Genomic DNA, 24135 nt, shown 5'->3' with positions numbered 1-24135 from the left:
TCCAAAGCTGCACCCACTGCCCTCTGTCTCCCTTCCCTGGTGCCCTGTGCCTTCTGTCCCTGTGTGGACAGAAGGCAGAGGGCACCGGGGACGGGAGACAGAGGGCAGTGGGTGCAGCTTGGGAAGCCCGCGAAGCCGAAAGCCACTCTGTGCTGGCTGCTGGCTTTCAGAGGTGTTTCGCGCCCGCTGCCGGCTTTCGGCTCCCCATGCTTCAAAACTCCCTCGTGCTGCCCTCTGTATCCCGTCCCTGGTGCCCTCTGCCTTCTGTCCCCACAGGGACAGAAGGCAGAGGGCACCAGGGACGGGAGACAGAGACAGAGAAGGGAGTTGGGAATGTTGGGAAGCCCAAAGACAGCAGTGGGGGTGGAGCCACTCAGAAAGCCAGCAGCGGGGCGAAGTGGATTTCGGCTTCCCGACGTTCACAAGCCCCTTCGCTGTCCCTGTCTCCCATCCCTGGTGCCCTCTGCCTTCTGTCCCCACAGGGACAGAAGGCAGAGGGCACCAGGGACGGGAGACAGAGACAGAGAAGGGAGTTGTAAACGTCGGGAAGGCCAAAGACAGCAACGGGGGTGGAGCTGCTAAGAAAGCCGGCAGTGGGCGCAGAGTGGCGCGGCGGGGAACCTCCGGATGCCTTTCCCGCTGCCATGGGAGGCCTCTCGGAAGTCACCCCCGCCGCCGATAGTGCCTCTGGAGCACTATCGGCTGTGGGGAGGGGACCTCCAAGAGGCCTCCCATGGCGGCGGGGAAGGCATCCGGAGGTCCCCCTCCTCGCCGCTGCCGCCACTGCTGCTGGGAGCCGCGCCACGCTGGCCGATCCCAACCATGATCGGACTCCTGGACAGTCCAGGAGTCCGAGCATGGCCGGGACCGGCCGGCACGGCTCGGCTCCCAGCAGCAGCGGCGGCGGGGGACCTCAAGATGCCTTCCAAGGCTTCTCCACCCCCATGGGAGGCATCTCGGAGGTCCCCCTCCACCACCGATAGTGGCTCCGGGGGGACTTCTGAGATGCCTCGCATGGTGGCAGAGAAGCCCTGGAAAGCATCTGGAGGTACGACCTACGGCCTACGGACTGGAAGGGGGAGGTGGGGAAAGCGCTTCGTAAGTTGAGACTCCACTGTACTGAGAACCCCCAACTGTTAATTGTTCATTTTCTGACTATTAAGACAGTAATATACAAATTAATTCTAACCAGGGTTATTAAGTGCATGAGTGTATTTGTTAGAACATTGTACTTATTTAGAAAGTTTGTATTTAAGTAGATGCAATGTTGCTTTTGTACAGGATCAGCAATTCCAAAACCAGTTTCAGACTTCCACAATTTGCTTGAGTCTTTGCTTCAGAAGGATCCTCTGAAGAGGTAAATTGATGATTTGATGATGTTGGTATTTATATATACCAATATTTTTATATACACCAGTATATGTGTGTATAAATATTTTAGCCAACAACAACTGGTATTTTTGAGCAGTTTTCAAAAACTCGGAGTTTACAGTTTTCTTTATTTCACTGTATTTAAAGATTGACATGGCCACAGCTGTTGCAGCATCCTTTCTGGAAAGATGCTTTTTCACAAATTCCAAGTGGATCTCTCTCCAGACAAGATCTGATGTCTAGGTATGATATGTTCAATAGAAATGTAAAAATAATGAATACTGTTGCATAACTAGCATAATGGAACATAGGCTGTCATAGGCCTAAGCCCACATCATCAGATTGGGTGCATGAGGCTGTATACTTCAGACAAAATAGATTTTCTTCGATGACATTTACACAATGTTTGTTAGTCTCTAAGGCTTCATGGACTCTGATTTTTCCTCTGCAACAAATATAACAGTAATTCTACAATTTCACCTGTACTTCTTTTTAGAGGACAGCATCACAAGGAATAATTAACCTTGTAACATTAACCTAGTGTAGATGGTACTTCCAAAGGTTTTAAGCTGTCATGGGAATTTTGTGCTGTTGTCACTCTTTTGACCTGTATCTGTTGCTCTGAATTTGTTAGCTCTTGTCCTGCAGTGTATTGCTTTAGTGCTTATATGCCAGACTTTCAGTGCTAAATGATGTTTCTAGGCTAACTAATAAAAAATGCAAAATTAGAAGAGAAAAACAAAAAGGTTCAAAAGCATTAAAAATACAGTAGCCCAATGCAGGACAAACAATTTCACCTACTTGTGAAATGAATAGGTACTGGAGTAGCTTGCATGTTGTCTTGGAGGTGTCCAGCAAGAATTAAGAAAAATATTTAAAACATTTTCTATCTGGAAGTGTGTGTTTCCGTGTAAATAAAGGGCTGAATACTTTTGAGTCTTGTCTGCCCATGTTCAGTCTGCCTTTCTCCCTTGTATTGGCAGATCTTATCTGCTGGGGTGGGTCCACTGATTTGAGCTCTGGACATCTGTGGTCTGGTGTAATCTGGTGAAGGGTACTTTTAGACGGTGTGGTCAGCCTTGCAAATTTACCTAAAATGCATTCTGTTTGGAACTAATTTGATCTAGATTTAACCTTGTGTTTAAAACTAAGCATTGAGTACTCTTTAATATTACTTTTATTATGTTGAGCAATTGAAGTTTCTTCGAAATATTCAGTAAACACTACTTTGATTCCAAAATTGGTTTCAGTGTTGTTGAAATCATTAGGTGAAACTCTCTACCAAATGTAATTTCAGTGTAAATGAAATATTTAGTAAATTCTGTTTGATTGGGTAATAAATCTTTCAACTTTTTCCAAATGCTTTTCTAATGATTATACATAAATAGGCTGTTTTGAAAGTGTTAAAGTTTTTTTAAAGTTCTGAGATAAACATTCAGCACTGTCTATATTAAATTCTAAGTAAAATCCCTTGTTCTTTGTCTGAATAGCAGTGAAAATGCCAAGTTATTTGTACCAGGAAGGTCTGAGGATGAATTAAAGGGGGAAGAATCACCAGAAATTACATCTCCAGGAACAGAAAACAAGCAATTAAACAGATCTTTCAAGATGGGTAAAATGCAGTTTCATTTTCTCTGTTAGCATAATGTAAAATGTGGAAATGAGATCTGCATCTGAAACATTACATTTCTGTACATTGTTCAGGTTGATAAAAGTGTTTTTTATCTTTGCCAGAAAATCCAGGAGAATTGCGCCCTAAAAGTGCTATAGATGGTGAATTAAATGAATCTATATTTCTGCTCAGGTATGAGTAAAATAACTGCCAAATATTTTTGAACATTTTGGTAGTATTCAGTTTTCTGGAAGGGGAAATGACATTTACATTATAAATCTTTATGTGAACCCTTTGAGTAAGCAGTGGAAAGGGATCTTTGAAATCTAAAGAGCAATTTTAAAAAAATCTGCCTATTTCAATTGTTTTCAAAGTACTGTAGTTTATATGAGAACAGTCAATTCTTTAATGCCATATTTTTTCTAATATTTTCTGAATGCAAAAATACTTTTGAAAAGTACAACAATTCCTGTTAAATACAGAAATATTGAAGATTTAACAGACCTCTTTTCAAATTGTTACAGCAAAATTATTTCGGAGAAGCCAGCTATTTTAATCAATGGAGAAGCTAAGTCTTGTCAGATGTGGTTTATAAGTAGAAGTTTTGTAAATGATTCAGAATTTGAAAAATACTATGATTCATTGGCATTAATGTGCTATATTGTTTACCCTTGTATCCATTGTTTCAGTTCACGACCCACCCCTAGAACTAGCACGGCAGTAGAAATAGAACAACAGCTGCAGCATTATTTATCTCCAGATTCTTTACAGAGATCATCTACTTGTCCTTCAACAAAGGTGAGTGTGGGTTGAATAAAATAGGAAATTTCTGTATGATTTCAGTAGCCAAACAAACAGTAATCATAGCTAGGAATACGCACCACCACTATAATCCAAGGAGGTGGCAGATTAATTGACAGTTTAAAAAGAGACAGACTGAAAAAAATTAGAATAAAGAGATCCTTATATCTAGCTGGGAGAAGGCAATTGGAAAAATCTGGTTTTCATACAGTAGAACAAACAAAGGTTAGACAACAGATTATCATAAATACTTGGTGTATGATCTTAACTATTGAGGATTAAAAAGTTGATAAGGTTTTTAAGGGCACTGGAGTATATGAAAACCAAATTGTATGTTCCAGAATGATGTGTCAAAAAGTGAAAGAAAGGAAAAACTACAGTATGTGGGAACAGGGAGATTAATTTAAAGAAAGAAAAATGAAGCAAGTGAATGTAATTTGGAAAGGAAGAAGAAAAATACTGAAGAAATTGAATACATTTATATCAAAATGTATCAAAATGATTATATCAAAATGAGTGATTTTCTCATTCTGTTGTGTGTACTTTATCTGACAAGAAGTGATGTGTACTTGCTGCAAAAGTTAATTACTTTTCATGTTAGATTGGAAATATGAGTTGGAAAATGGTGAATATAATGTTAAAGGTGAACTATCTGATTCATATGGTTTAATGGGTGTTAAGGTACAAAGGAGAGCTTTTCAGGAGGGCAAGATGCATTACATTAAGGTTGCGATCCAGGGGCCATAGAGATATATCTGAGAGCTCCAACAACATAGAACTGATTTTGGATCTCACTCTCTTCCTGCTTGTATCTTTCTTTGCTCATGTGAGAGTTCCAAGGAAGAATGAGAGGAACAGCTTCATAGGAAGTAGAACTGAATTGTGTGGAAGCACTGTCTCTAATATCCTTATTTATAGGGTGAAAACTGAAATGTCTTCTATCAAACTAGTTGTGTGGGGGCATTTACTACTTCAGAGGCTGTGAAGAAAAGCCCTCTTATTTATAAGATGGGTATATACAGTATCAGATTCTTTGTACTGAATATGCTGCTGTGTTTTAAAAAAATCTTTAAAGGAGAAAATGTTTTAATATTTCTTTATGTCGTAGGCTAAAGACATATTCTGTGTTCAGCAGGATATCGAGTCCAAAGTGAAAGAACTTATCTACACAGAGTCTGACCTTACTGTGACTTCTATTATTGACAATCCAAAGGTACTACAAAAATTCTCCACAGACCTTTTCTTGATGGTTTTTCAGAAACTTAGAGGACTTTTTGTTGTTTTTGCTAGTTTTTGCATGGAGTAGTTGCATCTTTAATTCCTGTACTTCCACCTAGTGTTCGTGCCTGGCTTCTGCAGTTTTGTGTGATATTTCTTAGTGTGCAATCAGACAGGCATTTCTCCCACTGTTTAGTCCACTGTGGGAATGGATGGGTTCACTCCTTTTTCTGATGATCACATGACATTATCACTACAGTGAACCAACCCATCCTCAGAGCATTCCTAATCACACCTCTCTGGATCGCTGTCAAGGGGTGGCTTCTTCTTCTTCCTTCTTCTTTCTTCTCCTCCTTCTTCATTTTTTAAAGTAGGATCATTCTGGATTTTTTCATTTTCAGCATCTGTGACTGCTGGAAATGAACCAATGTGAGTCTTTGGCTGTCAAGGCTCCTGCTATCAATTTGCTATATCATTAAGTGGTTTAAGAACAGAGCCAGTTCAGGATTCTGTATTGGCAAATTAAATGCTTCTTCTGCTCCTTCATGTTGGAGCACTGACTGGTGGTAAATTCAACTGCAGGCAGGTTCTCTATAAGACCTTTAAGACAAGTCAAATAAAAGAAAAAAAATTCTCCTCGTTGTCCCCACCCAGTCTCCCCCTGCTTTTTTTTTACTTCCTCTGGATCTCCACAGAGGAACTGGACCAAACAGGGTTGCTTGAGGCATACCAGATCTCCACCCAACCTCAAGCAACCCATGCCAGCTTGCTCCAAAAGATCCTGTATAGATACCGGTAAGTCCTTATTCTGTTAGGGTGAATGTTTGTGGTACTGACTGATAGAGCCTGAAGGTATTTGAAGAAATGTTTGGACTTGGAGCTTGAAAAAAATTGGGCATATATTCTGGGTATTCTAATGGTATGCTGTTGCATCCTATAGAACCAGCACATGTCTTGGAATGCCGGTTTTTAGAAGTTATTGACTTGCATTTTTTATCCCACTCACATTTGTAAAAACTATTATTTATTTGTATCAGAACTACAACATAGATTAGATAGAGATAGAATGATTTCCCTGGAGTTGCATAGTGAGCTCAGTGGTACTTAAGCAAAGATTGTAACCTAAATGTGAGTCTTCAAGATTTCCTCCTACATTCTACCACAGACACATGTTGATAAAAGGAAGTTGTTGTGGTAATTCATAGGCCCATATGTTGACAAAATAGTGTGACAGGTGGTAGCAGGTGTTGGTCATCTGAAGATAAACCTGGGTTGCAATAGTTTGCCATAAAATGCAAGTTATTAACAGTATGTTAATAGGGAGAAGATTAGTGAATTAAACAATTCTGATTCTCCTCCCCCTCAAGAAGGACCCCAAACTCCATTGGGATTCCTTTCATTGTCAAGAAGCAACTAGGGGCTGTGAGATGTCTTGTTGCTGCAAGACTTTTCCCTGTCGCACAGCTCCAGCAGCTTCCTCTCCACCCCCCACCCCCGGATGAAGGGATTCTGTGGGAGCAGCAAGATCTTGGGTGGGAGGGGGGAAGGAGGGCTTAGGATTTTTTAATTTGAGAAAAACAACTGTGGCAAATGACACCAACCTTACATGACACTGCTGTGTGAAAAGGATTTCCCTCACAGTCTTAGTATGATGATGCAACCTACGCTTTCTTTTCTGTTCTGTATGTTTTGTGATTTTATAGTTAATTGATGGGTCATTGATTCATTATAATAGAAAGTATGTTTGGGAATGGGTGTATATTTTACCCTGCCCTATCAAATGGTCAGAATTGCCTTAGATGGATCTGTTCTTTTTCTCTCTCAGATAATGAAACAAGTACCAGTAAGATTTGACATGAAGAACTTGCATATTCCAGCATATTCAGGTATAGTTTGCTGAAGTAGTTATGAACTATTAAAGTGGAAGATTATTCTTAAAATAAATAAATAAATAACTCATTTAACTTTTTTATTGTTTTGCCTATTTGTTTTACTTCTAACTCCTATAGATGCTAATATGTAGGATGCTTACACAAGAACGAAAGGGCAGCTGTTGTAGCTGTTAATCTGAAGGAAGGAAAACATTGCTTCTATATATGTTACTAGAGAGCTTTGTCAACATTTTGTTTTGCTTCTTGCCTGACAAGAGACAATGTATTAGCAGAGTAATAGTCTAGTTCAGTAAGGACTATCGGGATTCCTTTTTTCCCCACTGTATTCACTGAACTGATATCACAGCCTTGTACAGATCAACTCAAAAGTTAAATCCCATTAAATTCAGTGGGGCTTACTCTCAGGGAAGTATGTATCAGATGGCAGCCTAAGCCATGTGTATCTATATCCTATTCATGTTTACTTGGAAGCATTATGTTCAGTAGGACAACCTCTGTGTAGCCTGTGTAGTATCTTGTTTCTCAATATGATTCTCCTGTAATGATCCAGTCACCCTAAAGAAACAATGATCACAGTCAGGGAGACCCTCTGGGCGCAAAACTACCACCTTTGTTTCCTAGGTGGGTCCTTTAGGCCTCAGAAGTACATAGTAAGCCGGATAGACAAGCCTGAACCTTAAAAGTTACCTTGATTGCTTCCAAAGCAATTAAACATATGTGTTTCCTAGAATACACACTGGCCTTGTAAAGTAGGACAGTACGATCTCTATTTACAGTAGCCACTATTAACCTTCTTTCATCCACAATGGATTTAGCTATAGTCCTGCTGTATCAAGAGACTAGTCCTCTATTGAAGAATTATATTTGTTTTGGTTGTTGGGGTTTTTTTGGACTCTTTGGCCATGTTCTGAAGGTTGATCTTCCTAACATTTCACCAGTCTCTGTGGCCGGCATCTTCAGAGGACAGCACTCTGTGCTCTGGTGTAGTTTGCTTGGGAGTGGAGTATTTATGGCTGTGAGATAGGCTTTTGTCCTATTCAGGAGATGGGTGATTAGTTTGTCCTGTTGTGGGTGTATTGTTGTGATAAGGAGGAGAGATTATTTGTCACTGTGATTGATGGGTGTCATTAGCTGGTCTTTTGTGTGTAGTGATTCCCGGTTCTTATGGCTGGGTAGAGGTCGTTGTATTTTTCAGAGCTGGAAGCCAAGTTTTGTTGAGTTCCAAACTTTCTTCTTTTTTTGTTGAAGTTCTGCTGGTGCTTGTGGATTTCAATGGCTTCGCTGTGCAATCTAACGTAATGATTGCTGGTGTTGTCCAGTATTTCAGTATTTTGAAATAGAATTTCATGTCCAGCTTGTTTTAGGGCATGTTCAGCTACTGCAGAACAAGCCCTATCAAGAAAATAAAGAACATGTTTAAGAAAATAAAGTTTCAGTAGGATACAGTGGTAGCTTTAAAGCTTAAGCATTAGGCATTTTCAAACAGTTACAATGTTTAAATAAACTTACAATTTCTAATTAAAATAAAAACAGGTAAGTCTAGGTAATGATCTTGGCTAGAGGCTGGGCTATTCCCCTCTCCTTCTCCTTGAAAAGAAAAACAAATCTCTGTGTCTCACATTCCACAGCATTCACCAACCATCCTTTTCACATACACCAACCCTCTCATTTTACATCTCTTTAGGACTAACTTCTTCATTACACTTTTAAGCTGTCAACCAATTTAAGTCCAAGTAGGCGTAATTCAGAACACTCCGCTCACCGCTGCAAATACTCGTGAACCAGGCTCCAGGTGTCTTATCTCCTTCAATTTAGCGGTCTTTTGTTTCATCTTCTTTTCCTAGACTGTCTGACCTTGTGAATTAGTCAAACAACTCTGCACAATAAGCTCCTGAAAAACATCTCTTTTAAATTCATCTTACACAGAACCTAACAGCCTCCATTTCTATATGATACGATTCCCAGTTTCCATCCAGTTCCTTACATCTCCTTTCTTCTGTCCTAGCATATTGGGCTTCAACAGTCCAGTGCCCTGTACCCTGTGTCTTTTCCTGCTTAGTCCACACAGCAGTCAGATTTCCATTATATGATTCTTCGAGATTGTGCTTTTAAAGGTCTTGGGTGCTTTTGAGTCTTCTGTCTAACTGAATTTTCTGGGCAGGAAACTCCCCTCTTTTTCCATTTCTGTCTAAGCAGTGCTCTTACATTCCTCCCACTGACCTATGGTGTCCCTCATCTCCCCCATATATCATTTAATATACAATTGCAGATTGGCTGGAATGTTGGCATTTGCTTCCAACACTGTGTTGATGACATCCAGTCTTGTTTTTTCTTTCCCTCTAAATCTTAAACTTTGTTTAAAATCACTCTCTGATGTTCCTTCTAGATTAAAGCAAAGCAAAGCGTGCTGCTTATATACCACCCATAGTGCTTCAAGCACTCTCTGGGCGGTTTACAAGTTAATTATGCAGGCTACACATTGCCCCCCCAGCAAGGTGGGTACTCATTTTACTGACCTCAGAAGGATAAAAGGCTGAGTCAACCTTGAGCCAGCTACGTGGGATTGAACCCCAGGTCGTGAGCACAGTCTTGGCTGCAATACAGCGGTTTAACCACTGTGCCACGAGGCTTTTTAAAAGTATAGATTTTGAAGGGACAACTAAGAAGACACCAAGATGCAAAAAAATAGTAATTATAAGCAACCCACATAACAATGTTTAACAAGAACGAACTGACTGTAGATATATTGAAAAACTAATTTTTTAACGAGATGCCCACTCTTGTTTAAGGGAAAGATTTCTAATAAGACACTGTGTTGTATAAAACATGTGCACCTGTTTGCTAGCAGATAGGAAGAAGGACCAGTAGGTAGCATTGTCTTTAATCCCACAATGATCACCTAGCAGTCCCAAGATACTGTACCTTGCTATCTGGAGCAAAGAACAAGATGGCATCCATTTTCAATGTACAAAAGTCAGCTGGACTGGTAGTTGAATTGTACTTTAACATTGGCAATAGGACACCAGTACACTTGAAGACACTGCACCTGAGGACAGCAGACTAAATTACTGCAGGCAGACTATTGGCACATCTCACTGCTGTTGCCTGTCTTTTAGCATCTGCCACCTGAGAGAGCAGCCAGGCTCTGCTTAGTGGCAGCACTGGCCGTGAATTCATATCTGGTAGCAAAAACAAAAAAAGAGTGCACACAGAGGATAAGCATAATAACTGTTTCAGTCCTAAGATTGTCTGATGTCCAAGCAATACAGTTAGTGCAACAGTGAAACAAGCACAGTCACTTGCTAGTGGGGCTGCAAAGAATAATACAGACTATTTTTTAATAACCTGTTTGTTAATGTAACACAAGATAATTCCTTATAACAATAGAGCCTAATGCAAATGTGAAGGTATATTTCCTGCAGTGCCCTATAAGAACACAGGTTTTAAATTTCTGAATGCAATTTTATTATTGCCTAAAAGAGACCTCAATTAAATTTATTTTAGAATTAATTTTACACTACTTTTGTGCAGATAAAAATCACTGTTATGCTTTTATAGCTGCCACTTGAATATAAACAGGAAATCAGTAGCTTATATTGAAAACCATATTCTAACATTTAAAAACTGTTAACATTCAAGGCATTGTGTTACTTATTGTTTGTTCCCATTTTAATTATTTATATCCACTGTCAGGAGAGGCAAACCAAATTAAAGCTTATCAAAACAAGACAGAGAAGTTCCTGCTTTGCTGAAAGGCAGATCAGAGAATCTGGGTTTCAGACTGTGCTGGATGTGGTGGTGCCTTGAGGACTTATTTGGCAGTTTGAGTGTACCCCTGTATTCCGCCTTAGACTTGGATTCCCACATTGTAATGGTAGCTGGGAGTGTGCAGGTTCAGAGTTCTGTTGACACACTTTTAACCAGGACAACTTGTGGCATGCTTATGACTCCTTGTTGTGACAGTCTCTCTGACTCTCTGGTTTGTTTTAGGGCACAAAACAAAATGGTGGGTAATTTCTTTTGCTGCATCCCATACCTGTGTCCAGTAATTTTGACCTTTTCGCATGTCCACCACATATGATAACAAGTTCCTGCATTCTTTTTACACTTCCAGCATATATTGCTGCTGCCCTCTGATATTTTTGCTAATCTTACAGGTGTGTAATGCCATCAATAAATCATTTTAAGGATATTTTCTCTAAGATTTGCTGGTTTCAGCATCTTATAGCTTTCTTTCCACATCTTAGTCCAATCATCAAGATCCACACTGTATCCAAAATTTTTTGCCCATTTTACCATTGTTTCTTTCACCCTCTCATCCTCTAAATCAGTGGTCCCCAACCTTGGGCCTCCAGATGTTCTTGGACTTCAACTCCCAGGAATCCTGGTCAGCAGAGATTGTGGTGGAGGCTTCTGGGAGTTGTAGTTCAAGAACATCTGGAGGCCCAAGGTTGGGGACCACTGCTCTAAATCATATTCTACTAAGTATGTATACATTTTTTTGATTATTCTTTCGTCCGTATATATCCACAATCTATTCACTTGTACTTTACCCTCAAAGAAACCCACCATCCTATCTTTTTTTATATCTTGATTCTAATTTTACCATTGGCCACCAATCGACAGCTATACCCATTTTTTCAAGCTCTTGTTTGTCCTTTATCTTCTGCTCATTAGTTAACAGGTTTTCATATGTAGTTAGCATTCCTTTCTGGTTCAGGGTTTTTAATGTGAATGCTTCCATGGGTGCCACCCACAATGGGATTTTCTCATAAGTTTGTGCTTGAAATTTCTGCCATACCATCCCTAGGGCCTTCCTGATAATGTGTTCTCCAAACTGTGAGTGTTCCCTATATTTCCCATACCATACATATGCGTGCCATCCCATCTTTAAATCGTGTCCCTCTAGTTTCAGAAGTCTTTGATTTTCTAAAGTTATCCATTCTTTAATCCAGGTCATCGCGGAGGCCTTATAATATAATAACCAGTTCGGCAAGCCCACTCCCCCCCTTTCTTTCAAATCTTGTAACAGTTTAAGTTTTATTCTTGGCTTCTTAGATTTCCATAAAAAATTTGATGTTAATCTGTCCAAATCCTTGAAGTATTTAAAATTCAATAGTATTGGGAGATTTTGAAACAGGAACAGGAGTTTAGGTAAGATCATCATTTTTATTGCTGATATTCTTCCCATAAATGTGAGTTGTAGTTTGCTCCAATCCTCCAGATTTTTCTGAATTTCTTTCTGCATTGCTAAGTAGTTCTCTTTCATTAAATTGCTTGATTTTTTTGGTAATAATCACTCCTAAATATTTAATTTTTTTCACCGCCTCAAAATTTGAGTTCCGTGCTAATTTTTGAACATCTTCTTTCTTTATGTTTTTTGTCATGAATTTGGTTTTTTGATAATTTGCTATCATTATTGAAGAGAATGGGCTTCCAAGGAACATATTTACAAGCAATCAAGGCAATATATACTAAGCAAGTAGCCAAGATAAAAGTTAACGGAAGCCTAACTGGAAATATACAGATTGAACAAGGAACAAGACAGGGCTCCCCATTATCTCCCCTACTATTTATTTTAGTACTGGAAATACTTAACAACCAGATCAGAGACAACGAAACAATTAAAGGACTCAAGATTAGAGAAGAATTTAAGCTACAAGCGTATGCAGATGACTTAACGATAATACTAGAAAACCCTTTGGAAAATCTGGAAGGGTTATTGGAAGTTATAGAAGATTTCGGACAGGTGGCTGGATTTAAAGTAAATTATCAAAAACCCACTTCTTATCCCTTTAACAGCCTTAGGCTTGGCAGTTGATTGCTGTTCATCTGGAGTTTTGTGTAGGTGCAAATGGAAGGATGCCACTTACATTAAGTCACTAGTATCTTTTAATTGTAGCATTGTAATATAGTGTAGCTGAAGAAGGTGGAAACCGAACAATATCACCACAAATCTGTTTTGTTACTCACTCTAATAAATGCAAATAAAATATGCATAAATCATTTTCTTTATGAGGCTACTTTATTCTAAGGTTTCCACAGACTTACTTTTTTCAGAAAATATGAACTGCATTTATCCCTACATGTTTTTTGGAACATCAGCTTAAATGTTCATATTTTTCCTGTTTTGTTGTGATAGGTACTAAAAGATGCGTTTTAGCCAATTGCCTCAAAATGATTGCTAGAAAACGGATTATTGGTGTGATACATTGAGAACAAATTATTGCAAGTTTTAATGCTGGATACCCATATGAGTTTAGGGGATGTGGTGGTGCTGCGGGTTAAACCACAGAAGCTTCTGTGTTGCAAGGTCAGAAGACCAGCAGTCGTAAGATCGAATCCACGTGACAGAGCGAGCTCCTGTTGCTTGTCCCAGCTCCTGCCAACCTAGCAGTTCGAAAGCATGTAAAAATGCGAGTAGATAAATAGGTACCACCCTGGTGGGAAGGTAATGGCGTTCCATGTCTAGTCACGCTTGGCTACATGACCACAGAAGCTGTCTTCGGACAAACACTGGCTCTACGGCTTGGAAATGGGAATGAGCACCACCCCGTAGAGTCAGACACGACTGGACTAAATGTCAAAGGGAACCTTTACCTTTTTACCCATATGGGTTTAGAAAGCTTTGTTATCCTTACATATTTGGGGTTCAGTTTTATGGTCCAGTGCTGTGTGTTCTAAGATGAAAAGTTGAAGAAAATGTAATATTGGGATTTCAAATAAAGTCGATGTGCTATCTTTCAGCCATGGTTCTTTATCCAAAGTTTTTTGAAGTCCTGTGCAGATTAAAAATAAACACACTTTTCTGTCATTAGTCTATTAGAAAAATATGAATGGTGGAATAAAGATATGGAAGAGCTGGCTGGAATCCTATTACTCACATATGCTGGCATATGTCAACTGGCATAAGTAGTAGCTGCAAATCTATACAAGTTAAGAAACACAAGTTGCATCTTCTTGTTTTGTTCCAAGTCATGTGACTAGTGCACAACGCAGAATAGAAGCCTTGACTTCTTACGTTAGCAGCAACTCGGTGTGAAGGTTTGAGCTGTCTAATGTGTTATGTTTTATGTATGTAAAAGGATTCTGGGTGTTAATGTTTTACAAACTAAAAGATGCATTATATGTTGAAGTTCAATATGTACCAATACAAAATAGAAACTTCATCCCATTGATTTCCATAATAAATTTTCATTTGTGATTATACCCATAAATTGAGAGTGATGGTTTTCCATTTGTTTTTTTATGTTAAGCTTTGCATTTGGGTACAAAATTCCCCATGTCATGCTGAATGTTGGCATTTGAAGGATGGGAAGTTAAGAGCCATGTTCAGGAACTCCTCTCTCCATGTACTTGGGGGAGGTTATTGAGCAGGAATACATCAGGAAATTTGGCACACTCACTCTAGGCCTGAACAAAGACATTGGTTCCCTATGATGATATATATTAATTCAATCATCTAGGCTAGGGGTCTCAAACTCAATTTACCTGGGGGCTGCTGGAGGCAGAGGCTGGTGAGGCTGGGCCACATCAGGTTTTCCACAAGAAAAGCTTTGTTAAAAAAATTCCAGTCTCAAATCTCTTTATTTTTATTTTTAACAGAAAATAAGATAAAAAATAAACAAACAAATTAAGAACTAATAAGAAAAATCAATCAATCAATCAATCAATCAATCAATCAATCAATCAGTAATAATAACAATGATGATGATGATGATGATGATGATGATAATAATAATAATAAATTCTCTAGTGAGCAACTATATGTGATTTCTTCAGTCTTCTATATCTGCTGTATTCAGATTCAAATGTCTATATTAACAGTTCTTTAACCTTTAATCTTCTTCTAAATATGAATTGTCCTGAACATGAATGGAACATTGAAGAACATGAACTGTTCTTCTGAACATGGCTTCTCTTGCCTACTCCTTGCTGCTAGAGACCTGGCAGCGCTTCCTCTTGCATAGCCGAGCCACATTTGGCTTGAGGCTCTGTGCGTCTTGAAGTCTGCAAATCTGTGATCAAATTCCTCCTGTAGCTTCAAAATGACATCAACATACTTCTCACCACTGAATGGTGTGCTTGCATCCACGAGTGCCTTGCATTATTGGAAATGGCAAAGGTTTGTCTGAGAGAGCTGGGCTTTCCATAACACAAGTTTTATGGAGAATGCTTGCATGTTGTCATAGGCAGCACTGACAAATTGTCCCTGGCCGTGTAATCAGTACATTAAGCTCATGTGTAATAGCAAGAAGAAATGCCAAGTTCATGAGCCGTTTGGGATCCCTTAGCACAGGAACAGCCACTCCATCCTTCTCCATGAAGGCTTTAACTTCTGCTCTCAATTCAAAAAAATCTCTTCAATACGTTTCCCTTGCTGAGCCAATGTACCTCGGTGAAGAAGAGCACATCCCCATATTCTGACTCCATTTCCTCTAAATAAGCATGGAACCTTCGGTGCTTTAAGCCCCTGGATCTGATTTGGTTGATGCATTTCACAATGACAGACATCACATTGTCAAACTTCAGGCATTTGATGCAAAGGGCCTGATGCCCTCTGCAGTGCAGAGCAATGGCTTCCTCCACACCCTCCTCTTCCAGTTTTTTTTTTTTTGAACAAGTGCCACCAGTCGATTTTTCCTCCCTGTCATTGATGGTGCTCCATCAATTGTTATTCCAACAAACCTCTTCCATGGCAAACTGGCATTCTCAATGGCATCACACAGCTGGTGAAATATCTCCTGAGTGGTGGTCTGGCCATGCACTGGAATTACTGTGAGCAACTCCTCCATCACTTCAAAATTGTAATCAACAACATGGACGTACATTGTGAGCTGGGCAGTGTCGGTGATGTCTGTGGTCTCATCAAGAGCGACTGAGTATACACCGAAACATTTGGCTTTTTGTTTATTTTTGATAAATTATCCAGCTTAATTCAGGATTTTGGAATTCAGATGGACGATATACCTAGATTGTTTTTGCATGGAATCAGTTTTTGGTTTGTGTCAGCAAGGGGCAAATATTTCAGTCAATTTTTCATTTTTAAAAAGTGTTTAATAAAGTATAATATCCAAATGAAATATATGTGAGCTAAAGTAACAGCCCAAGACCTTATTGAGCTTCTGCTGAGTAAAGAATCCTATTAGTGCAGTAACATGAGGTTGTGCCACTTGTACAAATTTTGATCTCCAAGATTGCTGGATTTTGCCTGATTTTTTGAGCTCAATAGTTTATGCAGAGTGCTGGCAAACCTAGACAGCATTTTAAAAAGCAGAGACATCACCTTGCCGACAAAGGTTTGCATAGTCAAAGCTATGGTTTTTCCAGTAGCGATGTATGGATGTGAGAGCTGGACCTTAAAGAAGGTTGACCGCCTAAGAATTGATGCTTTTGAATTGTGGTGCAAGGAGAACAAACCTATCCATCCTAAAGGAAATCAACCCCAAGTGCTCCCTGGAAGGACACTTTGGCCATCTCATGAGAAGAGAAGACTCCCTGAAAAAGACCCTGATGTTGGGAAAGTGTGAAGGCAAGAAGAGAAGGGGATGGCAGAGGATGAGATGGTTGGACAGTGTCATCGAAGCTACCAACATGAATTTGACCCAACTCTGGGAGGCAGGGGAAGACAGGAGGGCCTGGCGTGCTCTGGTCCATGGGGTCATGAAGAGTTGGACACGACTTAACGACTAAACAACAACAAAAAATTATGCAGAAATACTGACCCTTAAAAAGATCCCTTCATTATCATGAGAATATATTTTATATCTTGTTTGTCTTGAGTGAAAGTGTTTTAAATCATATGCGCCTGCCCTGAGCTAAAGTTGTACATTTTTTTAAAAAAATCACCTTAGTGTCCTAATGTGCTGCAAGTGAGAAGACATTTCTGCCAGCATAGTAATGTAGGATTCCACCACTTGCTCAAGCACTGCCACTGCACAAGTGATCTTAATGAAGAAGTGCTGCCCTCCAGTTACTAATAGCAGTGCTCATGCAAGTGGGACAATCTGATGTTACCATGTTGGTGGGTTAGACTTTCTGCTCAGTGGAGGTTCAGTGGCCATAGATTTTGGCAAAGAGAAATGTTTAAGTTGCTAATAGTTTAATGGGAATATGTGCTTCTTTAACATTTCTTAGAAAGATTTTGAGTATTGTATTGTTTAAAGGGAAAGCATATACAGTGGTGCCTCACTTAATGATATTAATTGGTTAAAAAAAACATCGCTATGGGAAAACATCGCTAAGCAAAACACCATAGGAATGCATCGAAAACTGGATAATCCGTTCCAATAGGAACGGATTACTGTCCTTAAGCGAAAATCGCCATAGGAAACATCGCTAACGAAACGCGGTTCCCCCATTGGAATGCATTGAATAGGTTTCAATGCATTTCAGTGGTTTTGACAGGTCCGTTTTCGCTATTTTTAAAGTGTCTTAAAATGTTCAAAAACTGTTTAAAATGCTTCGAATCGTTAGTGCACCCTGTAAAACCTTTGCAAACTTAATTTGGCTTTGTTCTGAGTCTGTTAATTTTTGGTGAATTCCCCCCCCCATTGGAATGCATTACTAATGGTTTGACAATTGAATTGTCCATTCAGTCGTACCTGACCCTTGGCGATTTCATGAGCCAGCTCCCTCTATGATTTCCAATCTTGTACAGCTTCTTTCAGGTGCTTTATGTTTTGGCCAGTGTCTGCTTTGATTACATCCAGCCAATGTGTTCTTTGGTAGTCATCCTTGTCTTTTACTATTGAACATTTTGAGCATAAGGTTCTCCAATGATTTTGATCGCATGACATGGCTGAAATAATTAAGTTGAAGTTTTGTTATTTTGTTTTCCAGTGACATGTCCAGTTTTACGCACCTTAACACTTCTTTATTCATTATCTTTGCAGTCCATGGAATGCGCATGAGCCTCCTCCAATACCATAGCTCAAAAGAATAAATTTTCCTTCTGTCCATCTTCTTCGTCATCCAGTTTTCACAGGCATAGTTATGGGGAACACAATGGTGCAAACTAATCTATACTTGGTCATCAAGCTGACATCTTTACTTTTCCATATATGATTCATAATCATCATTGCTGTGTGACCTAGCATGATTCGGCTTTTTATTTCTTGGCTGCAATCCCTGTTTGGATTGATCAATTAACCTAAAAATACTAATTCTTCCACACATTCAACCACCTCTTCACCAATTACTCTTTTGATGTTTAGATTCTTTGCAGTTGTCATTTTTTTTAATATTCAAAAAGAGGCCAAACTCTTCTTTGAGTTTAATGAACAGGTACTTAGACCTTTCTGGGTTTCTGAGAGGAGGCTTATGTCATCTGCATATTGAAGGTTATTGATGTTTCTAACTCCAGCTTTCTGATTATCACTTCAGCATACTAGTTGAATAAGAAAGGAAACAGGATGCAACCTTGCCACACACCTTTCTCAATCTTAAACCAGTAAGTGTCTCAATATTGAGTTTGTACAATGGCTTCCTGATTTTGATACAGTGATTTCACCAATGTAGTAGCACCCCAAGGTCTTCTAGGGCTCTCCATAGTTTGTCATGGTCAACACAGTCAAAAGCTTTCCTATAATCGATGAATCACATTATGTTCTTTTGATCTTCATAACATTTTTCCATTATCCATCGAACATTTGAATGTGATCATGGGTGCCATGATCCTGAGAGAAACCGGCTTGGACATCTGGCAATTCCTTTTCAGTGATTGGTGCCAGGCATTGTATGCTTTTCAGTAAGATCTTACTAGTGTGAAAGATGAGAGCAATTGTGTGGTAGTTAAAACAATCCTTTGAATCCTCCTTTTTGTTAACAGAATAAACACTGATTGTTTCCAGTTTTGTGGCCATGTATTGGTTTCCCAAATTTTCTGGCACAAGACTAATGATTTCCATTGGTACTGACCTCAACAATTTGTGAGGACAGGAGCCAGAGTGAGCCGTCCCCTCACGAGCATAACTTAGAACAGACAAGTAAAACTGTGGAGAAAGGAAAGGAAGGAGAAATAAAAGAAACAAAAGAACAAGTTACCGAGATGCGCGAGGAGGAGGAGGAGGAGGAGGAGGAGGAGGAGGAGGAGGAGGAGGAGGAGGAGGAGGAGGAGGAAGACAGCCACACGGAAGTTCTAGGATGGTCTCGAGGAAAGGAAAGACGCGAAGGGGGAGAACCGTTAGGGCAGTTGGAGAGGAAGGGAAAAAGAGGAGGGGAGTCAGGCGAAGATCGGGAGAAAGTGGATGTGTTCTTAACAACAGAAGCAGGAGGGTCCTCTAAGAAATGGAGAAAGTGATCGTATACAAAGAGAGAAAAGCAGAGAAAATAGGTGAAAATGTACATGCTTTCTCTGTACCACGAAAGAGAGTGGCTGAGAGTATAGAGGACTTAGGAGAGGGAACATCTACCAAAGAATGATTTCGTCCGATCATTCCTGGGTTAAGTCCCCTAGAATGGACCGTCCTGGTTTATCCAAGGACTCTAGGTCCAGAGCGACCAGTGTATCCAGTGGACCCGAAGATGGTGACCGAGGAGCCATTGGAAGGAGAGTGGGCTCGTCACCTGTGCTGCGGGACATTGTGCGCGGTGCGCAATCGTTGTCTGAGGGAACCGACAAAACAAGTGAAAGAAGCCAAAACATATTATTAAAAAAATGTTGACTATGAAAGTTCTATGTTATGGTTATGGGAGGAATCCCCTCCTCAGTTATCAATATGTTCTCCAAATGAAATAAGTAGAGATGAAGCTGTTGGTGTTAACAATAAAAATTCATTTATTCATAACTCGGAGTCATCTTTTATGGTGCAAGGGGAGGAACAGCCAATAATGAACCCAGAACTTACTCACACAATTTTACAGGGATGTTATCTACCCCTAGAGCTTTAGTATGTGGCATTTGCTTCATTGCCCACATGACCTCTTCATCAAGTATAGCTGGTTCTGGTTCTATTCCCTTCCCTTCTTCAGTTTGATATCGTCCCTCTTTGTTAGTGGCATACATGCCACATATTCTCCATCTATTCTTGACACCTTGTTGGCTGGACAATTATTTCCCTTGCTTATCCTTGATGAGACCTTTGCAAGCCATAAATGGTACTCGGATCTTTGTAATTTGTGCAAATGCGTTCCTAGTGTCCTTTTTTACAGTCTTCCTCTAATTGTTCCTAATGCTTCTCCCAATAAACTTTGCTGCTCTTTGGAAGTCAACATTCAGACTTATCACCTCTTCACAGTTACCCATTGCTTTAGCTGCCTTTCTCCTCTTGGCTACTTGGATGGTACAGTACACTTTTTCCCTACCTTCTTGCGTGGTACATAGTCTGCTGTGTTAATGATGATTGATTGAATTTCTTGCCATAGTATTTCAGGCATATTTTTAGCAGTGTCCAGAATTCCAAACCTATTTATAACTTCAATTGCATATGTGAAGGGAATTTTGGTGACAATGAACTTTTTTGGTGATGGTGTCCTCTTGATGTTACTGAGTTTGACTTTGATGTTGATCACCAGCAGTTCATGGTCTGAACCATGGTCTGCACATAGATAAGTTTAGACTGCTAGAACTGAGCTGGTCCATCATTGATTACATAGGACATAATCAGTTTGATTATGATGTTGTCCATTAGGCGAAGTCCATGTGTATAAGCAACACTTACGCTGTTCATACCATGTATTTGCCAGGAAACTGATTTTCCCGGCAAAACTGCCAATCGATCGCCGGCATCATTTCTTTCTCCTAGCTTAAAGCTTCTAGTCATTTCTGTCTCTCTTTGGGAAACAATTTTTGCATTAAAATGGCCAAGTAAGTAAATAATATCCTTTTTTGGGATTGTCTTCAATAGTAATGTAGAAATCCTTGATTTCTTGCAATGTTGCATCAGTTGGAGCATAAACTTGAACAACGGAAATGTTGATGGGCTTGGCATGAATTCTAATTGTCATTATGCAATCTTTTACTGTGGAGGAGCTTTCCACTGCTTGGGCCATTTATTTGCTTGCAATAAATGCCACTGCGTTCCTATGCATGTTATTGTTACCTGAGTAATAAATGGTAAATTCCTGAGACTACAAAATAACCATTATCTGTCCAATGTAGTAGTTCACTAATGCCAAGGAGGTCAATTTTCAATTTGATCATTTCTTGTTTTACAATGTCCAATTTACCTTGGTTCATTCCTTGACATTCCAAGTTACTATTTGCTGAATTTTCATGCAGCATAGACCCTTGCTTTCACTATTGGTGGCGTCAGCATTTGAGATTCCTATAGCAACTTGCAGCTATTTGCTGCTGAGTGTTTATTTTTTATTTATTTATTTATTTAATTAATTTATATGCCGCCCACACTACCCAAAGGTCTCTGTTATGTTATGCTGCTTGATATAGCTAATAAGATTTGACTATTGCTTAAGATTCTGAAAGTAAGAACTGGTGATAAAACTGAAAAAGTGTAAATTTTTTAGTGCTGGGTTTGAAAAATACAGTCATAGCCACATTATCATGGAACTATTATTGCTTTTTTTCCTGTGCAGCTGAGAAACTGTTGATGCTGAAAGAAGCAGAATTGAATGACTTTTTGCAACATGTATGTGAGCTGGTTGACTCCCCAGAGAAGACCACTGGAGTAGCCAGAGTTAAGCTGAATTTGCTTTGCTATCTGTGTACTCTTGTTGCCAATAAGAAAGTAGCAACTAGGTTAATCAGCACAAAATTGGTAAGTTGTACAGCTGGACAAGGGTGAGAAAGACGATGTGTCAGTGAACGTGTAAAAGTCAGCTATGTCTCTTGTGGAGCTTGCATTTTGAGAAATTATAGGGATGGAGTCCTGCACATATCTTCATATGTTGAGGTGAACACCTGAATAGGGCTTCTGTTATGCACCAATTATGAAGTGCATTCTCCACCCAAGGTCTGGTTGGCTTGAACATGCACCGGACTGTGGCTTACTGTTTTGTAGTGTGTTATATTAAATTGTTTTCAGTGATATTACTGTGTCTTGAGATCCATTCATATAGGATATTAGAAATATGTCGATGATGAATAATATACTATAAACATCCTTATAGTTTCTTGTATGTTATAGTATCACTTTGTTCAGGCCTTTCAGCTTCACAAGTAAAAAGTAACATTAGATGTGCTATATAGTTATTCCTTATTCATGAATAAAGCACAATTAATAATTGTATATATTGGTGTGGGTTTTTAAATTCTAGTTCCCTGTGCTAATACAGCAGTTGCGGATTGCTCCAAACTGGGATATGTAAGTAACCATTCTTAACCAGTTACTTTTACAGTGTCTCTTTATATTTAAATTTTGGGAATGTACAGGGTTCCACTGAGTTCTTTCAGAATAACAGTAGTTAGAGCCTCTGCACACATCACAGAACAGGAAAGGAATACAGTGGTGCCTCGCTTAGCTACGTTAATCCGTTCTGAAAAAAAACGTTGGTAAGCAATTTCATTGCCAAGCGAAATTAAAAAGCCCATAGAAACGCATTAAAACGTGATTAGTGCGTTCCTATGGGCTTAAAAACTCACCTTAAAGCGAAAATCCTCCATAGCGCCGCCATTTTCGCTGCCTCTTAAGCGAGGAAAAACAGCGGGCAGCCATTTTGTTTTCCCGGCAGCCATTTTGAAACCGCCGATCAGCTGTATAAAAGGGTCGCTTTGCCTTGATCGCTTCCCCATGATAATTGCAAAGCGAAAAAACCACATAGGGACCATCGCAAAACGATCGCTTTTGCAATCGCAAAAAGCTAGTTGCTAAGCGATTTTGTCACTCAACGGAGCAATTGCTAAGCGAGGCACCACTGTAGTTACTTTAGTACATTGTCTGAAACCTTTTGCCCATCTGCCTACTTCCCTGTCTTTGAAAAAAATATCTTTGCAAGTGCATGGGGTCAGCTTGCCGAGTTTTAAATGTAGGTTTCATATGTATAAATTATTAACAGAACACGTAAACATTGCAAAAACAAGCACTGAAAACAAAGAAGACCAAATTTGAAATAGATTGACAGTTTAAGTTTGCAAGAGCTGAGAAGGGCTATTAATGAAAGGACATTTTGAGGGTTACTCATAGGGTGACTGTAAGACAACTTGATAACATGTAACAACAAATATTCCATCATCTGTAGTCTTAAAAGCTACTGTCCTGCAGTATTCTTTAAATTTGTTCTTCCAGATTGAATATAGATACCTTGTACAAATAAGACTCAAACCTATGGCTGATGGTTTTATCAGTGGCTGTAGTAATACAGTGGTGCCTTGACTTATGAACTTAATCCATATTGGAATGATGTTCTGAAGTCAAAACATTCTTAAGTTAAAGCAGCATTTCCCAAAGGAATGCATTGAAACCCAATTAATCCTTCCCGGCTGTTTTTTGTTCTTATGTCAAGGCACGGTTTGTAAGTCGAAGCATTTGTTCCCATAGGAACGAATGCAAAACCGATTAATCTGTCCTCTACCACTAGGGGGAGAATTTTTCTTTCTTTTTTTACCTAAGATGATTTAGGTTTAAAAAAAGCAGGAAAGGAGGGAGACAGAAACACATTTTAAACTCACACATTTTATACCAACACATTTTCAACCAAGCCAGCACAGACCCTTGCAAAAACGTTTCTGATTTGCAAGGGAAGCATGCAGGAACCATTACAAAAGCAAAGAACACAAACGGAGCAGATCAGAAATGCAAAGAGAACAAAGCAAAAAAGCAAGGGAAGCATATATGAAGCATTACAAAAACAAACGGAGCAGATCAGAAATGCAAAGGGAACAAAGGAAAAAGCATGCAAGACACATTGAAAATGGGAGAAAACCCCCCCAAAAGCAACAAAAACCCCCAAGACCCATCGGAAATGGGGGAAAAAAAACCAAAAAAACAAATTCCCCAAGACCCGTCAGAAATGGGGAAAAAACACTCCAAAAAGGAACCAAACCTCCATCGGGAACCAAAAAAACAAACACCCCTCAAAGACCCATCACAGCATGGAAACATAACCCCCCAAGCTGAAAATCACGCTGCAAAAATACCCAGAATAGTTTTTAAAAAGTACAGTGGTGCCTCGCTTAACGATTGCCTCGTTTAGCGATGTTTTCGCTTAACAATGTTTTTTTTAAAAGAATTCTATGCATCATTTAACAATGTTTCCTATGGGCAATTCTCGCTTAGTGATTTCGGGACCATGCTTCACATAACGAATGCATTTTTAGGTCCCCTGTTTCGCTTAATGATGTCC

The 24135-nt window shown here is 39.5% G+C and overlaps 1 protein-coding gene across 15 annotated transcripts in view; it reads left to right on the top strand.

Moving 5' to 3' along the window:
• ULK4 (unc-51 like kinase 4) overlaps positions 1–24135 on the top strand; it is a 596488-nt gene that overhangs the window by 13158 nt on the left and 559195 nt on the right. For 10 of the 15 annotated variants that reach the window (XM_073003534.2, XM_073003528.2, XM_073003533.2 and 7 more), the window contains exons 8-16: positions 1282–1357; positions 1519–1614; positions 2862–2983; positions 3106–3175; positions 3673–3781; positions 4893–4997; positions 6828–6888; positions 21430–21611; positions 22111–22157. In XM_073003534.2, the coding sequence (XP_072859635.2) occupies positions 1282–1357; positions 1519–1614; positions 2862–2983; positions 3106–3175; positions 3673–3781; positions 4893–4997; positions 6828–6888; positions 21430–21611; positions 22111–22157 (868 nt within the window). The remainder of the gene's footprint in view (positions 1–1281; positions 1358–1518; positions 1615–2861; positions 2984–3105; positions 3176–3672; positions 3782–4892; positions 4998–6827; positions 6889–21429; positions 21612–22110; positions 22158–24135) is intronic. The other 5 variants (XM_078377379.1, XM_073003536.2, XM_078377380.1 and 2 more) reach the window with 2 other exon arrangements.

This window comes from Pogona vitticeps, chromosome 6 (assembly GCF_051106095.1).
Source record: "Pogona vitticeps strain Pit_001003342236 chromosome 6, PviZW2.1, whole genome shotgun sequence".
Taxonomy (NCBI): domain Eukaryota; kingdom Metazoa; phylum Chordata; class Lepidosauria; order Squamata; family Agamidae; genus Pogona; species Pogona vitticeps.
The sequence above is the reverse complement of the archived record's forward strand: the minus strand, read 5'-3'. Positions and strand labels throughout refer to the sequence as shown.